General features: G+C 37.9%; 1 protein-coding gene and 1 long non-coding RNA gene across 2 annotated transcripts; one reads left to right on the forward strand and one right to left on the reverse strand.

Moving 5' to 3' along the window:
* Positions 1 to 5,291: 5,291 nt before the first annotated feature.
* Positions 5,292 to 19,748, forward strand: LOC148191289 (protein CLT2, chloroplastic-like). Its single transcript, XM_088101358.1, has 11 exons — positions 5,292 to 6,064; positions 6,182 to 6,327; positions 7,210 to 7,247; positions 13,885 to 14,000; positions 14,795 to 14,822; positions 15,102 to 15,209; positions 15,287 to 15,322; positions 15,460 to 15,510; positions 17,542 to 17,653; positions 19,075 to 19,200; positions 19,323 to 19,748. Exons 1-11 carry the CDS (start codon positions 5,811 to 5,813, stop codon positions 19,478 to 19,480), a joined length of 1,173 nt encoding a protein of 390 aa, XP_087957484.1. The 5' UTR covers positions 5,292 to 5,810; the 3' UTR covers positions 19,481 to 19,748.
* A 1,804-nt stretch (positions 19,749 to 21,552) lies between these two features.
* LOC148191290 (uncharacterized) lies at positions 21,553 to 23,451 on the reverse strand. The gene is made up of 2 exons (XR_015783120.1): positions 23,393 to 23,451; positions 21,553 to 21,811 (listed from the first exon to the last, which is right to left on the reverse strand). It is a non-coding gene; the product is annotated as an uncharacterized LOC148191290 (long non-coding RNA).
* Between the last annotated feature and the right edge of the window lie 712 nt (positions 23,452 to 24,163).

Consider the following 24,163-nt stretch of genomic DNA (forward strand, 5'->3'; position numbering starts at 1 on the left):
TTATTACCATTGCACATCCAATTATGTGATGCACGTCTTTTTTGGTTTTACCTTTATGTCCGAGTGGAAAAATGCATAGATATTAAACTGAATATATTTTTTAATTTGTTATTTCACGGGTCTAGGCCATTGGTTGGTTCTTTTGTACATGACCCAATAGTTTCTCGTATTGTGCTAGATGATAATCAAATATAAGAGTTAGTTTGATAGTCATGAGAAGATAACACCATATAATAAGATTTTGATAAACATTTAATATTTGATGTATATCATACTTAAAACACAAATATGTTGCAAGATTGGAGGCAATAATAATGGTGGTTATAATGATAAATATAAAGAACCAAAATAGTGAAACAATATAACAACTACATTATCTAATTAACCAAAACTTAAATAACATTCAATTTAAAAACATATAGAAAATTTGATCACATAATAAATCGGACTCAATTGAAAATTCTCCTCATGAGAAACTAATATAATAATGAGATAATACTAATAATAATGAGAATAGTGATGATAATCCTAAGGATAATGATGAGGATAAGAATAATTATGGTGACAATGAGAAAAAAAGGGTGAGAGTGAGTGTAGTAATGTTGATAGATTTGATGGTTATTGCTTGCGGTCATGATATAGTGACAGAGGAATCATGGTAATACTGATAGTTAAGATTATACATGAAATGACAACCTACCATGCAAGATAAATAACAAGACAATAAATTGGATAAGGTGATTATTATCCTATCATATTCTATCTGGACCTAAAGTATTGCATTGTATAACATGGCAGCTAACAAAACTTTAGCTTGGAAGTCATATATAATTATTAACCGGGTGGCTTTTCATTGAAATACCTGCTCGGACAAGTTTTTCTACACATTTCTTAATGGAAAAATAGGAAATAAATAAATAAATTTAATTTCTCTTCAACTAAGATTAACTTATACACAAGTTACAAGTAAAAGAATTAGATACAATATATGGAAAAAGTTATAAAATTTATAACTTAGCTTACCACATAAGCTAATTTAATTTGTAAAAAAATCTAATTCCAATTTTCCTTTTTATATTTGTCTCCAAGAAGGAGCTTGTATTGAAATTTATATAAACATGCCTCAACTCTAAATATTGTGTTAAAAAGCGAATTTAAAAAAGATCACTTAAAAATGTTCGCACCTTGCATTTCTGTCAAATGCATTTTTCTGTTATGTATTAATGTACATGAAAATATACCAGAACAAGTGATGAGAGATATATGCATAATCTTAAGTTACAATAATCCAGTGGAAGAACGAGGAAGTCAGCCATCATAAAGCAACTAAGTGACACTCAAAAGTGGAAACCGAACAAATTTTCGGCTCAAAAGAATAATCGCAAGGATAGTGAGTATGTATAATTCGAGCATGTTGGAGAAAATATATTTCACCGTGAACAGTAGTACCTGGAGGCTGCTGATATTCTTTTGGGCAGGGTGCCCAGCCGATAGTTCATCCTCAGAACTGGGACGGTTTCAGTCCACTTCAGAGCTGTTCCTCACAGGTCGAGATGTGTTGTACAGTAAGAGACCACACAGAAGAATTCCACAGCCAAGCAAAAAAAATGGGCTCAAGCTTGTTCCCTCGGGAAGATATGGTAATGGTAGAGAAAGAATATAAACAGATATAGGCACTGCAAAAATCATAAGCACACGTAAGCTAAAAAACTATTAAGAAAACCTGAGGTACAAAAGACCTTACGATTCATAGTTTAGAATGCAACAAAGAAGAGTGAGATGCAATGATAACGAGTACCTGACAACATTACTAGAAGAGAAGATACAACTGCAGAAGAAGTTTTTACTGCATAGGATACCTAATCCTCCAATGGTCGACCGGTAACTCGGGCGACCTGGTGACAGTTAAACCAATACGAGGCCTTCTTAAAGATCGTAATACTGTGCGATCGCGTATTGTCGTCAACCACTTGGTCCTCGACAACCAAATAGTGATGTCGCGACATAACGTTCGCACAACGCACGACAAGTCGCCTATTCATGTCGACGCACAGGATAGTCGACATACAGAGCGCGATATCATAGCATGCGGTTACAGATAAGCAGTTACGCATAATCAGCTAACCAACGCCGCGAATAAATTCGTGTTTTGTTTGAGGACTTATACTATCCGATTGCAAACATGTTCGTCCAAGTTGTGGCCGACCTTGGTGACTTGGGACAATAGGATTCCCAAGGTATAGTTTTGCATCGATTCACTAAATAAAAGTCGTTTATCATCCGATATTTTTTTAACATGTTTAATTGTGAACACTCCTATTTTTTTTATATATAAATAGAGGAAGATCTGGTCGGGAGTAAAAAAGTTTTTCCAACATCTATCGATTAGTAAGAAAATGTCAATGTGAAAACACGTTGTCAAAAGGCTAATCGTTTACCCGGTAAACAACGGATCAATAAGGTTTCCAATTGGCTTATTACACAAAAAGAATGTTATTTTTTTAAAAGATATATAAGGAGTATTTTTTTTTTAAATCAAAGACTTTTTTTTTTCTATTCTACTCCTCTTATTCTATTAGAAATTTTGTTGAGTCTTTTGTCTAAATAAAATAAAAATAATAAAAACTCTAAATATATAGATTAACACCAAGTCATTTCCAATTTTAACATAAAAGATATTAACATTATTTATTTTTAAATTATAAAAATAAAAGAAATATAAAATTTAACTTAAAAAAATATTTAACATTGTATATTATGTGATAAAATATTACTATTGTACTTATTAAATAAATATATTTAAGAAAACGAAATACATCCGTCCAAATGATTTAAAGCATAACCCAACAACTTATAGAATTTATTTTCAAATTCCAAACATGGAATAAATTAAGAGTAAATTGAACGAGGATGCATCTAGGGCAGTTAAAAAATGAATTTTATTTTAATAATAATTTTTTTTGTTATAGTCGGGTCATAACAAAAATATATATATATATATATATATATATATATATATATATATATATATATATATATATATATATATATATATATATATATATATATAACGTTGTAGTTTTTTTTTCAGTTGATACATTTTAGCAGAGTGTACGGAATTTTAGTAGACAAAAATAACCTCATATATTATGGATTTTAAGTTTTAAGGTTAAGGGTATTTGAATAATTTTCATTTTTAAAACTAAAAAGACAAGAAACTTCCAAACCTTTATTCACCTTTATTTTATCTCTTATTCTTCTCAATCTTCATTTCTCTCAACCCTTTCTCTTTCACCTCTCTCACTCTAACATTTTCTCCATCATTTCTAGTAGTTCCAATCGAAAAAATTAGAAACACTCACATTTCTCACTAATCCAATTTGTTTATTTCTCATCTCCGTCATTTCTCACACCCACACACAACTCGTGACACCGCTATTTGTTTTTCGTTAATCTGTTTTCCACTTTAATAACAAATAATTGATGAAAATTATTCAAATATCATTGACCTTGAAACTTAGATACCATAATATATTGTCTACTAAAATTCAGTACACTCTGCTAAAATATATCAACTAACTGAAAAAAGAGAGCTTATGTATGTTAGCAAACCAATTGTTTTGATAAGTTTTCTTAAAAATAGTTTTGACACAACTACTTTTATTTGACAGAACAAAGGATTTAGATTTTACATAAACATAAAACATATAATAAGGATAAAAAGAAAAGAAATATATTAAGACACATCGCATCGTGCTGAGTAAGTGCCCAATGAAATGAAAATCCAACTATTATTTTTATTTGGTGCATTATTGTTTTTGTAAGATGTGTGGCATCCCAATTATATACGTCATGCATATATAATAAAGACGTCATCATGCATAATATAGGAAAACAGTCAAGAGTATTTAAGGATTACAGTCATCCTTAGAATAGTGCGAAATTGACAACTAGAGTATTAGAATTTCTCCCTAGAAAATACGGAAAATTTAAAACTTTAAATACTTAAAAGTTCTTCCAAATAACATGAAATCATGGAATAAAACTAGCAAATCTAAGCTGCAACACTGCCATCTCCATCAAGAGCTGCTCCCAAAGTATCCTCTTCGCCATCTGCTCCCATCCAAGTGGATGATCATCACCAAAGAAACATACACAAGCAATACAAACAAGCAAGGGTGAGCTAGATATAAAAAGCATGTTATACAATCTCACACGACGTGCAAAAGTCATCAAAACATGGTAAACTGACATCACAAGACTTGTTACTTTATACCCCGACCCGTTGCTTTATAGACCGACTCGTCCGGACTAGAATGATTACCGAGCTATGGCGGGTTATGCACTCGTGGTGGCCTCTACTGCTTTGCAAAGCCATTGCCATTAGGTTCCACCCTACCACATGTAAGGACCGCATATTTTAAGTGGTGGGGACAGGGCAGTCACCTACTTCTTGTATTATTGGAAGTGCAATTATTACTGGAAGGAGAGAAAAGGAGAGGGTCTCATTTTTTGGCACCAGGGAGAGCAGCCACAGGAAAGGAACCCTTTCTTCCGTTTTCAACCGTCCAAAGAGCACTCAAGGGAAGCAATACTGACGTTAAAAAATGCGGAGAGGAGGATTTGGGTTGGGCATCTTGTGAGAGTGGAGTCCTTGATGCAAGATCTGGGAGAGGTGAAGTGGAGATCTACTAAAGTTGCAAGGAGATCTTGAACTGCACGTCTTGGGGGAGATAGATTCCAAACCTTACAAAGGGAGTCTTCAAGAGGCAAGGGGAGTTGGATTTATTTCTTTGATTTTTGAGATAATCTGTTTTTGATGCAAATCTGGAATGAAGGGGATGAAAAATGGGGTTTTCTGGAATCTGGTGCAATTCTGCAGAATTCTGCAGAACGCGCGTACGTCCAATTTTGGTGAGTCAAAATTGGACGTTCGTCCAATTTGCTCGACCAATTAGTGGTCGGCCAAAATAGTACGAGCGTTCGGTTTTGGTGTTCTAAGGTAACGAGCGTTCGCGTTCGTCCTTAAGTAAAGTTAGTAATATATTAGACGTTCGTCCAAACTGTATACAGTGAATTAGTAATTTTAGGTGTTCGTCCTTAATTAAGTATTCTCATGAAGCAATGTGTAGCGTTCGGTTTGGTGAATTAGTGATTGTAGCGTTCGGCCTTCATATGATATTCTTAGGTTTGAATCTTAATCGTTCTGTCTTCATATTATTTGTTCTCAGGTAGCGAGCGCCCATAAGTAACTTTCGATTTTGATGATAAATGTTCTCAGGTGTCCTCAGGTAGAGAGCGTCCATAGGTAGTAGCGAGCGTTCATCTTAGTGGCGTTCGGTCTTGATGTTAATTGTTATCAGGTAGCGAGCGTCATTAGGTAGCCTTTCCTCTCGATGATAGTTGTTCTCAAGTAGCTAGTGTTCGGTCTTAATTTGGTACCCTGAGGTTTAGTTTGAATACGTTCGGCCAGTAATTTAGGTGTTCGGCAAAGTGCTCTAGGCGTTCAACCAAGACTCAAAACGTTCGTCCTTATAGTGTTCTGTCTCATAGCGATCGTTTATAAGGAATGATCTTTACTGGTGATGTTGCTCTGAGGTAGCAATCGTTTATGGGGAGTGATCGGCCTTGATATTTGTTCTGAGGTAGCGATCGATTAATAAGTAGTGATCGGTCGTGATGATGCATGTTTCAGGTAGTGATCATTCATAGGTAGTGCTCGGTTTGGATGATGCTTGTCTCAGGTAAGGATCGTTAATAGTTAGTGGTCGTTCGTAGGGAACGTCCGGTCTCGATGATGTTGCCCTCAGATGTCACTGTCTTCGAAGCTACCGTTACACTTTTCCGGCAACGCTCGATTCACTCGCAACCATGTCCACCACCACCCAACCGCACTCAGAATTCGTGCTTCAAACGCAAGTTCATCGGGAAGTGGCACCAACCTCGTCTTATTGAGCTCCACTGTCACCGTTACATCAGCGGTAGCCAATCGCGTGCTTTACAAATTGGCCCTTGTTCCCATGAAAGAATACCCTTTTTTTCTCGTCCAGTTCATAACTTTTGGGTAAACCTCTTTGTCGCTGCTTGTAAATGCATTTGTTTGCTGTTTTAACTCTAGGAGAATCTGTCTTTTTGGGGATTTCTTAGTGCGTTGAACAGTTGTAGTTTTTGTGTAACGTAGGTATGTTGTTATATATTTCTCCATCTTGTATATTCGGTACCGGGCTAGAATAGTAACCGATGAGATGATGGCAATTCCGAAATTGCGTTTTGTCGCCATTGGACTTCTGGAAGCTTTGGGATTGGTTGCTGGAATGTCTGCTGGAGGTACTGACTTTGCTTGTGTTTTAGTCTTTAACCGTGTTTTATTTCCATGCCACTAAGATTTTTATACTTTCAATCAAGCAGAGATGATCTTATAATAGTTACTATAAAGCTCAACAAATTTTCTATACTTGACTGTAGATGCAATGTAAATATTTTTATAATGTCACAGTGTGAATGAAATTAAACTCCTTCTAGTGGTTTTTTAATTGATTAAAAGCTTTTAATGGTGTCTATTGTGTGTTCAGTGTCCTCACCGCACTCCTATTTATAAGACCCATTTTTTTTATAATGTTGAGGGTGTGCGTGTAGAATGACTGCAATTTTAGCCACATTAAAAAAAAAAGTTATAAATTAACTTATGTTCTCACATTTCAATGAAGTATTAATTCTTTTCTTCAAATTAATTGGTTTCTATTTCTTATTAAAAATAATATATTTATTGGATAGAGCGAAGCTATTTCAGTAAAATTGTTTAAAAAGGTGATGTAGCTATTGTTGCTCTTAATAGATGTGCAATGCCTTAAAGTGCAGCCATTGTGGAACAGAGGGAGTACCATGGTCGCACATCCCATTGGAGTTGTCTGAGCTTTTGACTAAATAAATAATATGTTAGGTTTTATAGTGTTAATAGTCAGTAATAGAGGAGTGTGAAATGAAAAAAGTGACTGGGACGTTTGAAATCTTTCTAGAGGAAAGAACAAAAGCGGAGGTTACAATTTTTTTGTGATGAGTACTTTGAAAATGAGTTTCCACCTTCTGCCAAGCTACAATGAATTAAAATCAACATCTTTCCATTTTAACTCTGCTCTTAATTTTCTGCCAAACATACCCTTCGTGTTTGTTTTCAATGTTTCTGAAATGAATGTTGATTACCCTCTGCAGCCTTACTTCCTGGACCAGTCATACCCATATTGAATCAGGTATGTGAAATATTTTGAGCAGCCCTTTTCATTGAAGGATGAGAGGGGGTGACAAACAAAAATACATGTTTGTCTTTCTTTAAAATAGTATACATCTGCCGTTTATTTTATGTAGCTGTGGAGTGTACTTTTTTTTTCTGATTTGCATTTGGCATACTTTTGGTAAGGTCTTGTTTGAGAAGATCTTCTTTTGTTTTAGCAGTTAAGATTTGAGAATTTGATTGAAATGATGTACCATTGATTCAGTGTAGTCAATGGTTTCTGAGAAGCATGATGGTTTTTTGTAATATATTCAGAATAGGGGACCTTATAGCACTGATCAATGATTTAAACCGGCAAATTTATTGGTAATAACAATAAATCATAGAGTTGACTTTTATTAACTTGTAGCATCATAGAAACTAAGACTTTTGTTTCTCTGACCAAAGGTTTTCTAAAACCTATCACTCTCATTTTTTGTCTTTCAAAAATATTTTGATACAACCAGCATCTTCCAGTTTACTTTTTCAAGGACAGTCCATTCTTGTTCATGGATTGAGCTGCCCTGTCTCTCACTCTGATGGCATCGCACATAAAGCATTTCATTGCCATATTTATAGTATCACGTAGCAGTCACTTCTAAAGTGTATGTTAGGGGCTGGCGAGTTTACGAGAGAAGAAGATATAGGAGAGAGAAAGAAGGGTTCCGTACGGTAGAGGACAGTGGCCGAACGGTTGAAAGGGGGGAGCACGATGACCGAACGATAGAGAAAGAGAAAAAGAGGGCTAAGCGAGTAGAGCGATGACGAGCGAGTGGAAGCAACAACGAGCATTCTATCTGACAGCAGTAGGATAGGCGGGAAACTCAAAGGACGTACTTCAGGATATTATAGAAGTAAATATAGTAAATAAGGATAGAAATATTCTTACCAGATAATTATAATAAATAGGCATAATTACTATTATTCTTTACCTTTTTGGGAAGGAGTAATTAGTATTAATAAAGGAGGAACCTAGGGTTGAGGTAGCTTTTGACAAAGGAGTGTTGTCAGAGAGGTTAGGCTCTCAGGTAACTGACGGAGACCCTGCTCCCAGTTATTGGATGTTTATTGTGATACCAATATTTTCAATTTAATAAAGAGTTTTATTCAGTCAAATACCATTGTTTATTGCCTGTGGGAGTGTGAAAGGTTGTGAGTGGCAAGTTCACGTACTCAGGTACGTAACAATTGGTCTGACCTGCCGGATCGTCAAGGGAGGAAACTGCCGGATCCTAATAGAGACGAGGGAAAATCATCATGGAGGGAAGAGTGAATGTCATTTAAGGAAGATTGGTGGTCATAGAAATCTCCATGGGAGGACTGGAGGCAGCAGTCCAGGAACTGGTGAAGGTGATAGGAGAGCGAGGTCGACGACATGAGGGAAATCCTGATGGAAGTCAGGGTTCTGTCAACGGGAGAAGGAATGAGGAGGATGAGAGAGAAGGTAGCGGGCTAGATGGGGGTACCCGAGAGGAGCAACCGTATTGGAGGAGAAGGGTAGACTTACCCTTCTTCGAAGGCAGCGATCCTTTGAATTGGATCTATAGAGCGGACAAATTCTTTGAACTGCAAGGAGTGCCGGAGGAAGAAAAGCTGCACCTAGCCTACATCAGCATGGAGGGAATCGCGGGACACTGGTTCAGGTTTTGGAGGGAGAAGGCCAGGAACCGCTCGTGGGCCGGATTAAAGGAGTCGTTGGTGAACTGTTTCGGAGGCAGAAGCCGGGGAACGATCTTCGAGAGACTGGCGGCCTGTAAACAATCAGGGACCGTGGAAGAATACATCCAAGAATTCGAAGTGTTGGTCGGCCAAGCAGAAAAAATACCTGACGCACAGCTGATGGGATACTTCATGGCAGGATTGCAGGAGGGGATCCGTAATCAACTCCGATTGCTTGACCCGAGGGAATTGATGGACGTAACGAGACTAGCAAAGGACGTGGAAGAGTTCCAAGGGGGCGTAAAGGCTGGAGGAGGAATCATAAGCAAGAGCCAGACGTGGGGAAAACCGAGCGGTTCAGTAATGAGGACGAACGCCAGTCGGCATAATCAGAATCGAACGGGAATCGCAGAGAGGGGGCAGACAGGAGGAAAGGAAGGGATCCCGAGGCGAGAAGGAGAACGAACGTTCTCAAACAACCAAGAAAGGAACGTGCGGGATTTACCGTACGCTGAATATGTCAAACGAAGGGAAGAAGGGAGGTGTTTCAGGTGTGGGGGACCGTTCGGTCCAGGCCATCGTTGTCCGGAAAGGAGTCTTCGGATGCTGATATTGGCCGAAGACGAGAAATCAAGCGGGGAAGAAGAAGCTGAGACCGAACTCGACCAAATGGAGCTATCGGCATTCTCGACAGGAGGGCTCACCCAGCCCAGAACGATGAAATTGCATGGACAGATAGGAACGAAACAGGTACTGATTTTGATTGACAGTGGCGCCAGCCACAACTTCATAAGGAAAGAATTGGTAGAGGAACTGGCACTACCCGTAGTAGATACACCACCCTATAGGGTGAGTTTGGGAGATGGGCAGAGAAAGGAGACGAGGGGTTGTTGTGAAGAAGTAATGATTCGCATGGGAGAAGCGGTGATCACCGAACGGTTCCACCTATTTGAACTGGGCGGAGTTGACGTGATACTGGGGGTAGAATGGCTGGCTAAGCTGGGAGAAGTAACATTAAACTGGGGCACGCTAACCATGGTGTTCGGTCAAGCAGGGAGGAACATGACCATTAAAGGAGATCCTACTTTAACTCGGAGAGTGGTGGAACCCGAAGCATTGTTCAAAATGAAAGAAGTAGAGGTCTGGTTGCTAGTGTGGGAGCTTGGGGAGACAGAAAAGGACGAGGAAAGAAAACCGTACGGTCAGAGAGAAGGACCGTTCGGTCCGGAGATGACAAAGAAGCAGACGCATGACATGACTCGAATTTTGGATCAGCACGCGAGCGTATTTCACGAACCGAGCGGACTCCCGCCAGATAGGGGCATGGTTCATCAAATTCCATTAAAAGAGGGTACGAATCCCGTGAATGTAAGGCCGTACCGTTACCCCCATGTGATGAAGGGGGAGATTGAGAAACAGGTGGCCGAAATGCTAAAAACGGGCGTCATAAGGTCGAGCAACAGTCCATATTCGAGTCCGGTAATATTAGTGAAGAAGAAGGATGGCAGCTGGAGATTTTGTGTGGATTATAGGGCCCTTAACCAAGCCACGGTACCCGATAAATTCCCTATCCCACTGATAGAGGAATTGTTAGACGAACTGAGAGGGGCCAAATATTTCTCAAAGGTGGATTTGAAGTCAGACTACCACCAGATCCGAATGGGAGATGGAGACATAGAGAAAACGGCCTTCCGGACGCACCAGGGTCACTACGAATTCATGGTTATGCCATTCGGCCTCACCAACGCGCCAGCCACATTCCAGAGTGCAATGAACAGCCTGCTGCAGCCTTATTTGCGGAAATTCGTACTGGTGTTCTTTGATGATATATTGGTGTATAGCCGATCCTGGGAGGAGCACTTAGAGCATGTGGGGACGGTGCTAAGGGAACTCGTGACCAATAGGTGGGTGGCCAACCGAAAGAAATGTGAGTTCGGCAAAACTCAAATAGGATATTTGGGTCATCGGATATCCGCGAGGGGTGTAGAAATGGACGAAAAAAAAGTAAGGGCCGTGATAGACTGGGAAAAACCTAAGACAGTGAAGGCCTTGAGGGGATTTCTGGGTTTGACAGGATACTATAGGAGGTTTGTGAAGGATTATGGGAAGATTGCCAAACCCTTGACCGACCTTCTTAAAAAGGGGGAGTTTGCATGGACGGAGCAAGCCGAGGAAGCTATGTCAAGGTTAAAGAAGGCCATCACTACTGCACCGGTGCTGGTTCTACCTAATTTTGACCAGCCTTTCCACATTGAGTGTGATGCATCGGGAAGAGGGATAGGAGCGATACTCATGCAAATAAAGAAACCCATAGCTTTCTTTAGTAAAGCGTTATCCGAGGGGTCACTGAGTAAATCGATATATGAGAAGGAATTAATGGCATTGGTTTTAGCCATACAACACTGGAGGCCCTACCTCTTGGGACAACGGTTTGTGGTTCACACCGATCAAAGGAGCCTGAAGTACCTTTTGGAGCAGCGTATCACCACTCAGAATCAGCAGAATTGGATTGCGAAGCTCCTGGGTTATGACTTTGAAATTGTGTACAAATCAGGTGTCACCAACAAGGTAGCAGACGCCCTATCACGGAAGGAAGAGGATGATCCGCAGGAAGAAAAGGAATTGAGGGTTGTGGCCCGACCTTACTGGCAAGACTTCAGGGAGATTCTGGAAGAAGTTGAGGCAGATGAAGAGTTAAAGAAGGTGATAGAAGATTTGAGAAAAGATCCCAACTCACATCCCTCGTTCACTCTGGAACACGAGAGGTTACACTATAAGGGGAGGCTTGTGCTGTCTGGCCGATCGGCCTGGGTACCCAAATTGATAGCCGAGTTTCATACCACGCAAACAGGAGGACACTCAGGGGTATATCGGACTTATCGCAAGGTGGCACAATCTCTTTATTGGGTAGGAATGAAGAAAGCCGTAACTGACTTTGTCGCAAGCTGCCTGGTATGTCAACAACATAAATATCTGTCATCCTCTCCGCAAGGGTTGTTGCAACCTTTACCCATACCCAACGCCATTTGGGAGGAGATAAGCATGGATTTTATCGTTAAGTTGCCCAAGTCCCACGGGTATGATGCTGTGCTGGTAGTGGTAGACCGCCTCAGCAAATACGGACACTTCATACTACTGAAACATCCCTATTCCGCTCGGACCGTAGCTGAAGTGTTTGTAAAAGAGATTGTCCGGTTGCATGGGGTGCCAATATCTATCGTGAGTGACCGGGATCCACTGTTCCTGAGTAATTTTTGGAAGGAGTTGTTTAAATTACAAGGAACTCAACTGAAGATGAGCACCGCCTATCATCCTGAATCCGATGGACAGACTGAGGTCGTGAATAGGGTATTAGAGGGTTATCTGAGATGCTTCTGCTCAGAACAACCAAAGGAATGGAGCATAGTACTACCCTGGGCGGAATATTGGTATAATACTAGCTATCAAGAGTCGGCGAGATGCACCCCATTTGAAACAGTATATGGGAGGTCTCCTCCCTCCCTGCACAGGTTCGTTCCGGGGAAACCTTAGTGGAAGCCGTCGGCCAGGAGTTACAGACGAGGGATGAGGCACTCAGCCAGCTAAAACTCCATCTAGCCAGGGCTCAAGAATTAATGGTGAGGCAGGTCGACAAGGCAAGGAGACCATCCAATGTGGAGGTAGGAGATTGGGTGTATCTAAAGATCAGACCCCACCGACAGACATCGATGCCGTCCATACTGCATTCTAAACTAGCCGCTCGGTATTTTGGACCTTTCCTGGTCATACAGCAGATAGGAGAAGTGGCATTTAAGTTGCAACTACCCGAAGCCGCGCGGATACATCCAATGTTCCATGTGTCGCAATTAAAGAAGGCCGTGGGGGAGAACAGGGTGGAAAAAGAGTTACCCATAGACTTAGAGATGGAGGGACCGTCTCCCTAGCTGATCAGAGTTCTGGATCAAAGGCAGGTGCAACAAGGAGAGGACGAATGACAGGAATTGTTGATCGAATGGCAAGAGGGAGGGCCGGACGGGGCAACATGGGAAGATGCCATAACCATCCGAGATCAATATCCGGACTTCAACCTTGAGGGCAAGGTTGATCTTCAGGAGGTGGGCAATGTTAGGGGCTGGCGAGTTTACGAGAGAAGAAGATATAGGAGAGAGAAAGAAGGGTTCCGTACGGTAGAGGACAGTGGCCGAACGGTTGAAAGGGGGGAGCACGATGACCGAACGATAGGGGGAAGAGAAAAAGAGGGCTAAGCGAGTAGAGCGATGACAAGCGAGTGGAAGCAACAACGAGCGTTCTATCTGACAGCAGTAGGATAGGCGGGAAACTCAAAGGACGTACTTCAGGATATTATAGAAGTAAATATAGTAAATAAGGATAGAAATATTCTTACCAGATAATTATAATAAATAGGCATAATTACTATTATTCTTTACCTTTTTCGGAAGGAGTAATTAGTATTAATAAAGGAGGAACCTAGGGTTGAGGTAGCTTTTGATAAAGGACTGTTGTCAGAGAGGTTAGGCTCTCAGGTAACTGACGGAGACCCTGCTCCCAGTTATTGGATGTTTATTGTGATACCAATATTTTCAATTTAATAAAGAGTTTTATTCAGTCAAATACCATTGTTTATTGCCTGTGGGAGTGTGAAAGGTTGTGAGTGGCAAGTTCACGTACTCAGGTACGTAACAGTGTAGGAGGCTTATTATTTTTAAACTTATTCAGTATGTTCTGATGGCATGGCTACATTTGTGGTTTGTGCTCTGGGCCTGTCCTTTTATTCCAACTAAGAAGGAAGAGAATGATAATATTGCTGTAAAATCTGGTATCTTCTCCCATTCATCACTGGTGGCTATTTGTGACTTATGCATTGGCTGAGACTTTATTATTACATACGTTATTTTAATGCATCATTATGTGTAATATTGATTTCTCAAAATCCAGTTTATGAATTCTTCTTTTTGCAGACATTTTTGGTTTGGCAGCTAATGTTTTCCAGCCTTCTCTTGAAAAGAAAGTACACAATCAATCAATTGATTGGGTGTTTACTTGTAGCCTCCGGTGTCATAGTGGCTATTACAAGGTAATTTGACTTTATAATACAGAGAAATTCAATATTCCGTATCTGTACTCTCCAATATTCAGTTTCTCATGCCGAGGTCACTAATCAGGTCAGATTCCCATGTGAATCAAGTATTCCCAAAAGTGTGCAGTGATGAACTTTGATAAAAGATATTGACTTGAAAATATCAGTTGAAAAAAAAATGAAGGACCTGTCATTGTATTCCCTTAGATATATGTGTAACATCAATTTGGGCCTCTAAAGGACCGATTGGTGTCCCATTTTTTGTTGAGCTGAAATAGTTTACTTTTTAAATAATAGACTAGTTACTTGTGATCAGTTTATAATTGTTATAAACAGAAAGAATTTCACTATGTACATTATCTCCTTTGGTGTAAAATATTGTAAGTTTATTATCCCTTTTTTGGTCTGAAGGGGTACATAATTGTGGGAAAGTTACCAAATTTCTTGGCAAAATATTTCCATTTTAGGAATGGTTAACCACTCATTGAATTGATTAACCACCAAAACAATTTCTTTAAATTTGAAATATTTATATCAAAGCTTCATTTGTTCTAACCTTCTGAGTAATATTGTTCCATGTAAAACTTTAAGCATGCTTTCATTAAAACGTTAAGCAGCCTAGGTCAGTAGCTGCTTGTAATAGTCTGTAGAAGCTCAAAAGCTGTGATGTTTGTCATACATTTTTTGTTGTGCTTGTTGGGGTAAAATTCTCATGCTAGTTGATAGGAAATTCCTTTTTTCACTTCAAATGGAATGGCTCCCATCTAATAATTTGTTTCCCATCACTGCAGTGGCTCTGGTAGGGATTCGGGAAGGAATTCCTAACAAGCTCTCTCTCTATCTCAAACACAACAATCAAGAACTTGTAAAGAAGGAATAGTATGAATGGTATTCACAACAATGAATCAAGAATACACTGTATCTTAGGAGCTTAACCTCCTTTACCTGGTGCTAAGACCGGTCAACACATACAAACTACACAACTCGCTAACTGAAACAATAAAAGGTCCTAATATATAGGCCTTTTCCCGGCCCCTCACTTAACTGATTAACAGTTAAGTGTTCTGTTTCCCTTTTCTTCTTTCCTATACTCTCTAAGTCCTAACAGGCTCAAATGCTGGTCAAATGCTCTCTGATATTCAGTTCTTTTGGCCAGCATTGATGATAATTTCATGTGCTTTTCAAGCTTTGGCTTCTGTAATCAAGGTTAATCAATAACAGCTGTTGACTTTTAGTTAATCCTTCTTGGGGAACATTATAATCAATGTTTTCTTGTATGTCAGGAGTATATTTTCATTGACTCAGCTACTCGATTAAAGGTATGCTTTCCTTTACCTTTTTTTTGGGTGGGGGTTGGGGAAGGTGGTATATAAGGATATAAGGTCACGGGACTACATATTCCATTAACATTTTATTCATGGGCATGATTTGGTGTCCCTTACATGTTCACATGCAGCACAAGTCACTGGACATATTTGTGGTCAATTCGTTTGGATCTGGCTTTCAGGTACATCTTGCAACATAAATTGCAATGAACTAAGTGTACCTTTCAAATTCTGCAAATGGCGTTTATTTCCAGTATTTTGTTAGCTTTTTCTTTCTTCATCACTGATTTCTTATTAGTTGCTTTGCTTCCTCTTGTAATTGAATAATGACTGTGAAACAACTTACATGAGTTCAAATTATTTGCTTGCTTTCTATCTTTTTATATGATTTCAAAATGTATTGCTCTTTTTTGTCCCCAACAAACGGCAAACACTAACTGTTAGAATACTTGGATTGTTGTAGTCTTATGAATCTTATTATATTAGAGTATTGTAAGCTATTTGTGTACTAGTTGTAGTACATGTGAACTTGCCCTAAAATGTTAGTATCTGGTTATATTTTATATAATAAATCTCAGGAATTTTCAGGGCCATGTTTGTTAAATATTCTTTTTCCTTCATCCAAAACAAAACATATAATGGTAAAAGAACATGAAGGAAACATTAGCTAATATTTGTCTTATAGGTAAGAGTTATATTGCTAATTCTAGAGATTTGAATTCACTATCCCAAAAACATTTCTTATAGGTAAGAGTTATATTGCTAATTCTAGAGATTTGAATTCACTATCCCAAAAACATTGAATATCTTTCTTACAAAAGATATATACAATAATCCCAAAGTTCCATTCTTCAGTTCCCAATACTAACAATGCACCATGAATTACATTAAAGCATGAGTTGCTGCCATTTGCTTCTGTCCACGATGAAATAGACATGAACAAGAACGACTAAGTATTCTTATTCATTTATTTTAAAGTTCTGGACTCTGCTTGACCTGCCTTTTCTTTTCATCTATTTTCTGTGCATTAGTCATATACATTTTGACTGAGGGTTTATGTGGATTGTATTAAATCAGAAGAAAAGTCATTTGATTCTATCCAAAGTTTGTTTGTTTTAGTTAAAGTGGTTTGCATCGGATCAAGCTTTTGGTATTATTAGGAGGCCGTAAATAAATCCGCAGAATACCCAATAGATTTTGTAAAAGTAATTCAAAGTGTTCGTCACATTCGTCATAATATATAAACTTTAGATTCAGATTATAAAACATTAGTCAAATCAATATTAAAATTTCTAAATACGGTAATTTAAGAATTAAATAAATAAACGTATATAGATGCACAAGTTAAGTTTTTTGGTTTGGATAAGATGAAATTTTAAAATTGGAACAGAATACCGATCCAATCCAAATGAAAAAGCTCATTTTCTTTTTATTTAATTCATTTTACTGTCTGTATTCAGTTGGATTGGTATATGAACATCTCTAACCTTAATCAAAATAGAGACTATCTAAACCGAAGGAAAAGTTGGCTTTCTTTCTTTTAGTTCCTTTTTTACTGTATGTATTGGATTGGTTTATATGCACACCTCTAACTTCGATAAAAATGAAAAAAAAAACAGACAGGGACGATAAAAATGAAAAAAATAAATAAATAAAAACAGACTTTATATCCAATCCAATGGAAAAGTTGGTTTTCTATTTTAGTTCAATTTTTTCTGTCTGAATTCATTTGGATTAGTTTGTGCACATCTCTAATTTTTATCAAAATGGAGATGTGATACTCTGTCAGCTTTCGATACTTGGCAGTGTGTTTTTCTTCTTCTGAAGTTTTCATAAGCAGCCCTCCTTCATTTTAGGGTGGAAGAGCTAATTTGAAACTTATTTGGGTATAACTTATAATATAAGCATATAGGTGTTTTGGAGAATTTATGAGATGATAGGTTCATAAGCTGTTTTTCAATTTATGACAACAAACTTCTAGAATAGCTCCTGAAAACTGATTATTCCTATTTCTTCTTCAATTGTAAGTACAACTTACACCTAAATGTTTACGTAATAAATACTTATTTATTAGGTCCTTACTTGAGTTGTTTATTGGCAAGGCAATTTTCCTAATGGTTATTGGCGCAAGTTCCAGATAGTCTCTTGTTTATGTTTATTAATTGATTAATTATTGAAAGGTACATTTATGGTTTACGTGATATTTGTTGTAGGCTCTTTTCGTATTTCTGTCTCTGCCTTTACTTTCAAAATTGAAAGGCATACCATTTGCTGAACTTCCTTCATATTTTAAAAGCGGTGCCGGTTGTTTTCTAGGTAAACCAGGTAAGATCTAATAAATTGGTAGCAATGCAATTATACATATATATCCTCACGTGGTTTTCTAGTACTTGTCTGCGTTTCTTATTACACCTTCTGTTGTTAAAACACTATCAAGATTAGTTACTATGTGTATGTATGATTATTTTCCTGGGTTTATGACCTTGAATTTTCAAAATTGCATTAATAAATAAAATAACAAGGGCAAGTTTTAATTAATGGTATGGAATTTGAAGTGGGTCTATGTTAGGACCTGGCGAGTTTACGAGAGACGAAGATATAGGAGGGAGAGAGAAGGGGACCGTACGGAAGAAGACAATGGCCGAACGGTTGAAAGGGAGGAGCTTGATGGCCGAACGACAAGGGGAAGAGAAAGAGAGCTGAGCGAGCGGGACGAGGACGAACGTCTTGAGCGAGTGGAAGCAACGAGGGACGAGGACGAGCGTCCTGAGCGAGTGGAAGCAACGAGGGGCGAGGACGAGCGTCCTGAGCGAGTGGAAGCAACGAGGGGCGAGGACGAGCGTCCTGAGCGAGTGGAAGCAACAAGGGCTGAACGAGCAAGGACGAGCGGCCTGAGCGAGGACGAGCGTCGAACTGACAACAGAAGGATATTATAGAAGGAAATATAATAAATAAGGATAGAGAAATATTCTTACCAGATAATTATAATAAATACGCATAAATATAATAAATAAGGATAGATATATTCTTACCAGATAATTATAATAAATACGCATAAATATAATAAATAAGGATAGATATATTCTTACCAGATAATTATAATAAATAATAGTTATTATTATTCTCGACCCTTTTGGGAAGGAGTAATTAGTATTAATAGAGGAGGAACCTGGGTTAAAGACATGTTTTTGATTATTGAGTTTTGAAAGGGAGGTTATGCTCTCAAGTGGCTGACGGAGATCCTGCTCCCAGTTATTGTTTAATTCGTGGTGCAGTATTCTTATTTAATAAAAGAGGTTCATTCAGCTATTGTTTTCATTGTCCATTGCCTGTGAGAGTGTGTGAAGAGAGCGTTCTAGTTACATTCCATACTCAGGCACGTAACAGTCTATATGTCATTGGGTTTTCTTATCTCGATGGGTAGATCTTGTGGCTATCACAAGGTTCATGTCATATTCGATACCTTACCTTTTATGTACTAGGATTATAGATGCTTTTGGTCCTTCAGGTAAAAGGCCGAATAGTATATAAGCAATGATTTAACCCCGTCTATAACTAGATTACTTGGAGTTTAGTTATTTCTAACATTTTTATATAAAACAATTAAAACTCATAATTGTAAGAAATCAATAAATTTATATATAGTTTTTGTCTTGTACCCTTTAGATGATTTTGAACCTTGGTTTAACTTTCTTTTGTGTTTAAGTTTTAATATAATGTGTATTCCTCTTCAATTTCTGGCTTAGGTTGTGATGGCGCTCCCCTACTTCCACTGCTTTACATAATTACCAATTTGGCATTCAACATATCCCTCCTTAATGCGGTAAAAACTTCTTCTGCAGTTGTATCTTCTCTTCTAGTAATGTTGTCAGGTACTCGTTATCATTGCATCTCACTCTTCTTTGTTGCATTCTAAACTATGAATCGTAAGGTCTTTTGTACCTCAGGTTTTCTTAATAGTTTTTTAGCTTACGTGTGCTTATGATTTTTGCAGTGCCCATATCTGTTTATATTCTTTCTCTACCATTACCATATCTTCCCGAGGGAACAAGCTTGAGCCCATTTTTTTTGCTTGGCTGTGGAATTCTTCTGTGTGGTCTCTTACTGTACAACACATTTCGACCTGTGACGAACAGCTCTGAAGTGGACTGAAACCGTCCCAGTTCTGAGGATGAACTATCGGCTGGGCACCCTGCCCAAAAGAATATCAGCAGCCTCCAGGTACTACTGTTCACGGTGAAATATATTTTCTCCAACGTGCTCGAATTATACATACTCACTATCCTTGCGATTATTCTTTTGAGCCGAAAATTTGTTCGGTTTCCACTTTTGAGTGTCACTTAGTTGCTTTATGATGGCTGACTTCCTCGTTCTTCCACTGGATTATTGTAACTTAAGATTATGCATATATCTCTCATCACTTGTTCTGGTATATTTTCATGTACATTAATACATAACAGAAAAATGCATTTGACAGAAATGCAAGGTGCGAACAATTTTAAGTGATCTTTTTTAAATTCGCTTTTTAACACAATATTTAGAGTTGAGGCATGTTTATATAAATTTCAATACAAGCTCCTTCTTGGAGACAAATATAAAAAGGAAAATTGGAATTAGATTTTCTTACAAATTAAATTAGCTTATGTGGTAAGCTAAGTTATAAATTTTATAACTTTTTCCATATATTGTATCTAATTCTTTTACTTGTAACTTGTGTATAAGTTAATCTTAGTTGAAGAGAAATTAAATTTATTTATTTATTTCCTATTTTTCCATTAAGAAATGTGTAGAAAAACTTGTCCGAACAGGTATTTCAATGAAAAGCCACCCGGTTAATAATTATATATGACTTCCAAGCTAAAGTTTTGTTAGCTGCCATGTTATACAATGCAATACTTTAGGTCCAGATAGAATATGATAGGATAATAATCACCTTATCCAATTTATTGTCTTGTTATTTATCTTGCATGTGTCATTTCATGTATAATCTTAACTATCAGTATTACCATGATTCCTCTGTCACTATATCATGACCACAAGCAATAACCATCAAATCTATCAACATTACTACACTCACTCTCACCCTTTTTCTCTCATTGTCACCATAATTATTCTTATCCTCATCATTATCCTTAGGATTATCATCACTATTCTCATTATTATTAGTATTATCTCATTATTATATTAGTTTCTCATGAGGAGAATTTTCAATTGAGTCCGATTTATTATGTGATCAAATTTTCTATATATTTTTAAATTGAATGTTATTTAAGTTTTGGTTAATTAGATAATGTAGTTGTTATATTGTTCACTATTTTGTTTATTTATGTCTACCTGTTAAGAAATGTTAGTTATTATAATTAATTAAGAATATCAAATTTAAGGCCGAACGAAGATTGATCACCTGAGAACGAACGCGAACGTTCGCTACGTAAGAATACACGACCGAACGCTGTTTTGGCCTACTCAAGCACTATTTGGACGAACGCTCGTTCTACAACACCTTTATTTTGGCCGAGCACTATTTGGTCGAGCAATGTAATGACGAACGCTAAGAGACCGAACACTATCAGGGCGAATGCTGTTTGGACGAAGAATACTGTTTGGACGAACGCTTACAGATCAAATACTATGAAACCGAATACTATAAGGTGGAACACTGTTTGTACGAACAATAGTTCAAATACTATTTGGACGAACATTATTTGCTGAACAGTAGGCCGAACACTGTTTGGTTGACCACTATTTGGCCGAATACTATTTGCCGAACGCTATTTGGACGAACACTAAAGACCGAACGTTATTAGATAGGATACTATGAATTCAAAAACTGTTTGGACGAACGCGATTAATCAATACTACGAGACCGAATACTGTTAGGTCAACACTGGTTAGACGAACGCATATATAACATACTATGAGACCGAATATTATGAGCTCAAACACTGTTTGAACGAACGCTAGAGATCAAATACTACGAAACTGAATACTACGCTATATATATATATATATATATATACACACGTGAGTTTTAAAACTCATAAATATTTTTAAATAAATTTCCGATTAACATCAAATGAAAGTTTTTATTATAAATCGAACAGTGTATAGTTATGGTTCCTATGCAATCTGTAACATCCCAAAATTATACAGTCATCAACTATATACTTAGAATAATTACACGTATTAATAATCCAAAACAGTTTTAAACGTAAAGGAACAGATTAAACAAATGGCCGAACGGCCTGTTATATAAAAATTAACGAGCGTTTACAAAAATAAGGACGAACGGTTTACAAAATAAATACCGAACGTCAAACTACAACAAACGATAAAAGAGCGCTCGCTCACAGCCGCTCGACATCCTATTTACACTAACTAAAACCGAACGCTTTTACTGTTCGGCCTTCACCTCGACGTCCACTAAGTTTTCTTCAGCAATGAGTTCTCCTTCAAGTGTTTGCTCCAAAGACATATCTCCCTCTGCTCACATCCACACGGATGATCATTGCATTTGACAAGACGGATATACATAGACAAGACAACACAAAGGAATTGCAAGGGTAAGCTTATTGAATTTAATTCAAGTCAAACATACAGTTCATACATATCAAACATATCAATTTATTCATAACACATACATTCAAATCATACATTAATTCAACCAAATCCCTGATACTAGACCGACTGTCCGGACTGTATGAAACCTGTGTAGCTAAGGCGTCCATGCACTCAGGTGGGGTAACTGGAATGCTCATCAGTATCCACCTGAGGTTAGTCTTTTTTGCCAAGTTACAGTTATGGTCTAGACCTCCTGCCATTCCCACGCATGACCTACTCCTCTCTACTTGAGAACGAGCACTCACGGAATATCAGGATGGATCACCATCTAAGCTTACCACGTTCATACTACAAATATCAATATCCAGTCAAGAGTCGTTCCACCCTGGAACGCTCGTTCAAATTCCAAAATCATAATATCATATCATATATGGTTCGCACAATTTATACTTCCCTCAACATCACATTTTCATTCTTAATTACACTTCCATAAAAAGACGAACGTTATTTCACTGTTTGGACGAACGCTATTTAAGATCAGAACGAACGCTATTTAAAGACCAACGCTCGACAGAAGACGAACGCTATTAAGGATGTACGCTCGACAAGGGTCGAACACTATCAAATACAAACGCTCGACAAAAGAACGAGCGCTATCACGAACGGACAAACGACATAAGGTCGAACGCTACCACAGGCGAACGCTCGACATAAGAACGAACGCTATCAAGAACGGACGTTCGACATAAGGTCGAACGCCACCAAAGACGAACGCTCGACAAAAGAAAGAGCGCTACTAATCGTTTGCCTTTTTGAACGAACGTTCGGTCTAAGACCGAACGCCACTTAGGACGTACGTTTTTAGATCGAGACTCTTGGCTGAATTCAAAATCATAGAAATTGGGATTTATATAAGATGAGATATTTAAAGTTTATGTTTCAATAATTTGACTAAAAGTTCACGGGGATATTATCAAAATTCTCAATTCTCACACAACACTCGTGATGTTTACGTCTGGCCGAAAGCACAACGTAAAAATATATTAGAGGGCGTTCGTTCTCAAAGGGAGTCCTTTCCAAATGAAAGGGTCCGACTAATACAAGAATTTACTGATAATACCGAACGGTCAATGACCGTATCAATACGAACGTTCAAATTCATGCACTTTTCATATAATTCTTCTTTTACAGTAACTCATTTTCCAGTATAAACTTTCATGCATTAAATCAATCTTAACATAGTATTTTTCCATACTTCTCATGCTTTTAATCAACATCATATACTAACATTCAAATATCAAAATCATCCACGTACAACGTCACAGACCATTCATACACTCAGCATATAATTCCCAGTACATACATGCAACATTTTCATATATCATCTCAGAATCATAATCCTAAACTCCAAAGTCAAATATCATAAATCATACTTTCAAACATTACGTAACGCGCATGCAGTACAGAGATCATGTGAATTAAATTCTAACAAGCTTCCCTTACCCGGATTAAGCAGCGTGCTTTCGTTCTTCAAAAGAACACAAGATTCCAATATACTCTTCTACCCTTAACGTTCAAAACCCCAAAACTCTTCCAACTAAAATTACAGGAAACAAATATTGGTTCAGAGACGGTGCATGCAGATTCAAAATGAAGCTTGCATGTGGAAAGTCAAGAGTAGTTGAGGACGTGAAACTTACCCGTTTCCGAATCCAAAACCGATCGGTTTGATGGGAAGCTCACGGTACAGGGATGCTTCTCACGGTGCTGAAACGTGAACGGAGCAAGGGATGGTGAGTTACCAAAGAGAGAAGAAAGAAAGGTTTTAGAGAGAGAATGGAGAATTTAGGAGATCAGAAATTTGAGGAAGAAGATGAAATGCACAGAGAAAGGAAAGAGTTTTCCAGAAAATCATTTCTTTCCCCACGCAGGACGATCGTCCAATCGTCTGCTGCCACTTGGATTCCATTAACGTTTTTAGAACGTTCCAAAATGACACTTGTCAGCATGCATGCATCGTGAACGTGAGTGCGTTTTAAATGAAGGGGTGGGCGTGTCAATGGAGGTGTAAGCGTGGCAAGGTGCATTTATGAAAGTAGAGAGGTGAGTCAGCAGAAAGATTAATGGGGCGTGACACAATCCAACCCCATTCATTGTCATCTTAGATAAATAAATTTAATTTCACTTTGTACACAATGCAAGTTGAGATATAAGCATTGGTATGTATATTCTGTTGATAAAATAATATTAATTTTGCAATTTAAAAAATTATAA

This window comes from Vigna umbellata, chromosome 11, assembly GCF_029865625.1.
Source record: "Vigna umbellata cultivar VRB3 chromosome 11, Vumbellata_1.0, whole genome shotgun sequence".
In the NCBI taxonomy this organism is placed as follows: Eukaryota; Viridiplantae; Streptophyta; class Magnoliopsida; order Fabales; family Fabaceae; genus Vigna; species Vigna umbellata.

Bases quoted from the DNA above. Each gene is read 5' to 3' on its own strand.
- LOC148191289 (XM_088101358.1), top strand. From the start codon at position 5,811: ATGTCACTGTCTTCGAAGCTACCGTTACACTTTTCCGGCAACGCTCGA. The intron at 6,065-6,181 runs GTAAACCTCTTT...TGTGTAACGTAG, and splicing joins GTCCAGTTCATAACTTTTGG to GTATGTTGTTATATATTTCT. The intron at 15,210-15,286 runs GTTAATCAATAA...CTTGTATGTCAG, and splicing joins CTTTGGCTTCTGTAATCAAG to GAGTATATTTTCATTGACTC.